The sequence below is a fragment of the Plasmodium reichenowi genome, chromosome 7, assembly GCF_001601855.1.
Source record: "Plasmodium reichenowi strain SY57 chromosome 7, whole genome shotgun sequence".
Classification (NCBI taxonomy): Eukaryota; Apicomplexa; class Aconoidasida; order Haemosporida; family Plasmodiidae; genus Plasmodium; species Plasmodium reichenowi.
Window position 1 is genome coordinate 362,519 of NC_033652.1, and position 5,828 is coordinate 368,346.

The 5,828-nt window shown below is 18.9% G+C and overlaps 1 protein-coding gene across 1 annotated transcript in view; it reads right to left on the reverse strand.

The window, feature by feature from the left end:
* Positions 1-418: 418 nt before the first annotated feature.
* PRSY57_0708200 (hypothetical protein) overlaps positions 419-5,828 on the reverse strand; it is a gene marked incomplete at both ends in the record, with an annotated part of 11,134 nt that continues 5,724 nt past the window's right edge. The window contains one exon of the mRNA XM_020114652.1: positions 419-5,815. Coding sequence (XP_019970608.1) covers positions 419-5,815 — 5,397 coding nt within the window.

A 5,828-nucleotide genomic window follows, 5' to 3' on the forward strand; every position in this document is an offset into this window, starting at 1 on the left:
AAAAAAAATATATAAAAAAAAATATATAAAAAAAAAATTATTATAATTTTTTTTTTTTTTTTTTTTTTAATAAATTCTTATAATCATACAAAATTTGTAAAATATAAAAAAAAAAAAAAAAAAAAACATATAAAGTCTTCTCTATATTTTGTTCTTTTAATATATTTAAAAATAAAAATATTTCATATATAACAAAACATGTTTACATTATTGACAAGGTATTTCATTTTATAAATCTTAAAAAAATGAGAATAATTCTCTTACAATTAAAATAAAAATTTTAAAAAATGAAACAAATAAAAAAACATAAAAATGGAAAGATATAAATATACCAAATGGTGATTGAAAAAAAAAATATATACAAATGCATATACACATATACATATAAATAAATAAATATATATATATATATATATATTTATTTTATCATGATAAGATTGTTAAGGTCTATAGAACAGGATGTGTCGCTATCATCCTTTGTTTCAAAAGATTCCTTCAAATTATCTTTTCCTGAATTTATATAACCTCTCGTATTATTATTTTCTACCATTTTTTCGTTCTTATTATTTTGATTAGAATTTTTTTTTTCAAATTTAAAAATGTAAGATGAATAACCCAAAGAATCATTTGAATTACTACTACTATCAAATGTTTTTGTTTGTTTTTGTACATTTATTTCATCATCTAATATGTCAACAGAAAAATCGACATGATCTTTATTATTAATATGGTTCTCGGAAGAAAATTTTTCATAACTACTATTTTCTTCTTCGTCATGATTATCATCGTTATTATATTTATTAATGTCATTATCTTCGTTATGGACATCCTCTTTCTTATCAAGGATACCCCCCTCCTCAATATCATCTTCGTTAACATTATCATCCTCTTTGTCAACATTATCATCCTCTTCGTCAACGTTATCATCCTCTTTGTCAACATTATCATCCTCTTCGTCAACGTTATCATCCTCTTTGTCAACATTATCATCGTCTTCGTCAACATTATCATCCTCTTGGTCAATATCGTCATCCTCTTCATCAACATCATCATCATCTTCGTCAACATCGTCATCATCTTCGTCAACATCGTCATCTTCTTCGTCATCTTCCTCATCATCGTATTCACCTTCTTCCACCTGACCGTTTATACTTTCACATTCATCCGTCTTTTCACTCGATGGATACCCCTTCCTCATCACAATGTAATATTTCCACAAGGACAAAAACTTATTATAATAATAATACTTATAGTGATTCATATTTGTAACATACTTGTAGATAAAAATGTAAAAGTGCTTTCTCAGAAGGTTCAAGTTTTTTTTTTCCTGAAGAGTTATGAAGATGTGGTGAATTCGATTCTTATATTTGATATAATTAAAAAAAGCAAAATAAAATTTTCTTTTCAAATATATTTCGTTCCCCTTTTGATCCTTCAATGTTGACATGACTTGTTCATATTTTTTTATACTAGACATTGACATATCATATAAATAATAAAAAACTTTATATTTTATCATTTTTATTCTTTTCAAATGAACAATATCAAAATTTTTCTTTTCAATTTTAATTTTATTTATCGAAAAAATTAAGAGAAAGAAATATTTTTTTATAATATTTTTATTATATTGTTTTTGAAATTCATCCAATTTTTGTTGGAAATATTCAAATTGTTTGGATTTAATAATCCAAAATTTAATAAAGTTTGATAACATTCTTTCTTGTACTTTTTTATAAAAAATTAATGAGTTATATTCACAATAATTTTTCCATTTATGTTCTACATAATATTGTTTTAAAGAAATTATAAATTCAGATCTCCTACGATAATTTAAAAATTGTTGTGACAACGTGTCTAAATGATTTAATTGTTTACATTGTTTAATATATTCTATCCATTTATTCAGGTAAAAATTAATTATTCTCTTTTCTCTTCTATCGTTAATAGTTTTCGCACATATATTTAAATGGTAATTATAAAAATATATATTTGTTAATATTATAAAATATTTTTTTAAAAGATATTCTTTTTTTTGATTAATAATATTTGTATACAAATTGGACAATAAAAAATTTTTTTTTTTTTTTATATTTTTATATTTTAATAATATAAAAAATATTTTCCTTTTCTCCTTTTGTATATTTCTCATTTTATATAATTCTAAATATTTTCTTAATGTCTTATTCTTTTCTTTATACATATATAATGAACGAAATGTGTCATATAATATATCATTTTTATATTTTAAATATTCACATATTTGATTTTGGATGAATACGAATTTTCCTTTCTCTTGTAAGCAATAATAATTTTCATTTTTCTTTTTTAATATATAATAAAAGGAAAATATATTATTTTGATATATATTATAAAGATAAATATTTATCTTTTTAATAAAACCTACAAATGTATAATGAATATTCCAAATATGTATATATGTATACATTATATTTCTTTTTTTTTTATTTAAAAAATTATATAATTTATTCCACATAAAAAAACATTTCTTTATTATTATATTATTTTTTGATTTTACAATATTATTATGTATATTCTTTAAAAACCTTTTTTTATTTACATATGTTATCCATTTATTCAAAATTACTCTTTTCATCTTATCATCATATATTTTAAACATATAATGTAACACATTTTTAATTTTCTTTATTTTATAATATTCATATAACCAATAAGAATAAAATATCTTCAATGTCTTTTTCTTATAATATGTATTACAGTATTCTTTTATATGTTTATGATATTTTTTCACCTCTTTGTATTCTTTTAAAACAGTAAATATATCTTTTATTATTTTACTATTTTTCTTTTTTATAAAATTTTGTATTACTACATTTGTATTATATTTTCTTTTATATATAGAAAAATATTTTAATAATAAATATTTATTATTCTTTTTTATTATTTTGATATAACGATGATATGACATCCATTTATTCCAATATAACATGGTTTTAAAATTATTCAGATGCATACATTTTTTTATAACATTATTTTTACTTTGTTTATATGTGACTAGCCAATGGTCTAAATATTTTCTTTTTTTATTTATTATAATTTGGTGTAATTCATCTCTGCATATTTTTCTTTTTTTATATTTTTTATTCCAAATGTTAAAGAGATATTTTAATTCTTTATATTGAATAGATGTATATATATATAATTGTAATTTGTTCAGAATATTATTTTTTTTTATAATATTATAATATATAAGAAAATATTTCTTTTCTATATTATTCTTTTTCTCTTTTATATAATTATAGAATTTGAATTGCTTAATAATAGGAAGAAATATATATTTTTTAAGAAAAAGTTCATTTAATGTGTTACAAAAATGTATATATATTTGCTTTTTTTCATAAATATATATCCATTTATAAAAATATTCTTGTAATTTTTTATTATTCATTTGTTTATTTATATAATAATATTTTTTTTCATATTGATATAATAATAACCATACATAAAAAAATGTCTGTTTTCTTTTAATATTACACTGTTTTTTAATTATTACATAATTTCTTTTTTCATTCTTCATTTTTATAGAATATAAATAAAATTTTTCAAAATATGTTTTTTTCATTCTATTAAAGCAAACTTGTTTTAATTCTTTAAATTTTTCTTTATCATAATTATTTACTTGTATTAATTTATGCCAAGAAACAAATATCATATGTATATGTTTTTTTAAAAATATTTTTCTCTTCCTTTTTATTTCTTTAACTTTTTCATTAAATATTAAAATCCATATACCAAAATATTTTTCAACAATTCCTTTTCTTATCTTATTTTGTATATTATTCATTTTGTTTAAATCATCTTCTCTTCTTTCTTTTTTATATTTACAATATATTTTCCATGATATTACAACTTTTTTAAATCTTTTAAAAAATATATACATTTCAATTATTTTGTTCTTTTCAACATTTAATAAAAATGAATAATTCATTTTTATACTAATCGTACTATTATCAGTTTCTCGAAAATTTGATAAAATATAAATTTTTAAATGTTCATAAAATTGTCTTATGTATTCTTTCATATCTTTTTCAATTTTGTTTTTTAATAAATCATCTTGTATATTTTTATAATCCTTTAGTATAGACATTTTGTTTATATCCCTACAATTATCAGAATAAAAATAATGATAATAATTTTTATTATTATAAATATTATTTATATGTATATTTCTGATGTTTTGGTCCTTTTCATTTATTATTTCTTCCTTTCTACTTATTATATATTCCCTACTATTATTTGATGAACCTACTGAAGAAATATATGACACATGTGACATAAATGAATTCAAATTGGACACCTTATTCAATTTTGAATTCATGTATTCATCAACATTTTTTTTTTTCTCATCAGTATTAATATATACCGTATATTTATTATTACAACTTTTTATTAACATGTTTTTATTTTCTCTTTTTATTTTTTTATCCACATATATACATTTTTTCTTTTTTTCCCTTTTAGATATATATTTTTTATTTAATTTATTTGAGCCTTTTAAATTTATTTTATTAATTTTTAGATAATTTTTAGGAATATCATGTACGGATTCTTCTTCATCAACATAAGATCCTTTGATATATAGGAAATTGTTAATAACTTTTGTTATAATAATATATATATTATTATTATTACTACTACTATTGCCATCACCTATTTTATTAATATCACTCATCATTTCATTATTTCCATCCATTGTATTACCACCTTGACCATTCCTGTGATAATATCTAATATAACCACTAAACAAATAATAAATAAAAATTAATATCTTAAAATGCTGGTGTATGTCTTTATCCGTTACACTAACCATCTTTATAAAATTAGATAAAGAAACACTCTTCTTAAAAAACTTAAATAATAATTTTTTCATTTTTACAGATAACAAATTAAAAAAATAATTATATAAAACATTAAAATGCTTTTTAATATGTAAACAGAAATAATACATATCATAATAATCATACATCAATAAATAATTTAATAACAAACTACTCATATTACTATTCTTTAACATATAACATATATGTATATGGTTTTGTATACCTTGCTGTTTTTTCTTCCCTTTATTTTTTATTTTATTCAAATATAATAAATTGTCATCTTTAAATTTTATTTCGTTATATATTTTATTTAACATTACAACTTTCTTTTTTAAATGTACATATTTCTGTAATATATTTTTTTTATTATACAAAGGAAAATCCATATATTCATAAACACCATCTTTAAGATCTTTATTTTGACTTTCATAATATCCAAGTATATAATTTCCATCTTCATATATATTACAGCATTTCGACTTATTCCTATATGTAAGTGCTTCATCAAGATTTATTATCTTACAACTACAGGAATGAAATAAATTGTATATCTTATATAATACACAGATATTATCATAATTATTTTTAATTTTCAAATATAACATGAAGTAAAATATCTTGGATTTCTTATTTATATTAATCAATTCAATCTTTTGTTTATATTCTTTTTTTTTATCAATATAATATTTCCATATATGAAAATGTCTTCTTAACAAATAAATCAAATGATTATTAACTATTTTTAAAATAATCATATTTCTTTCCATCATTTTTATTTTACACACATGGCAAATTATATGAAAATATTTTTTCTTAAATACTTGTTCACAGAAAAAAGAAACCATTTGTTTTTCTAGTTCCCTTTTTCTTTTTTTGGAAATACGGTTCTTCAGGGTTTTAAGGCATTTCTGTAATATTTTCTGGTTCATTTTTTTTTGCATTTTTAAATATAATTTCTAAACAGGAGTG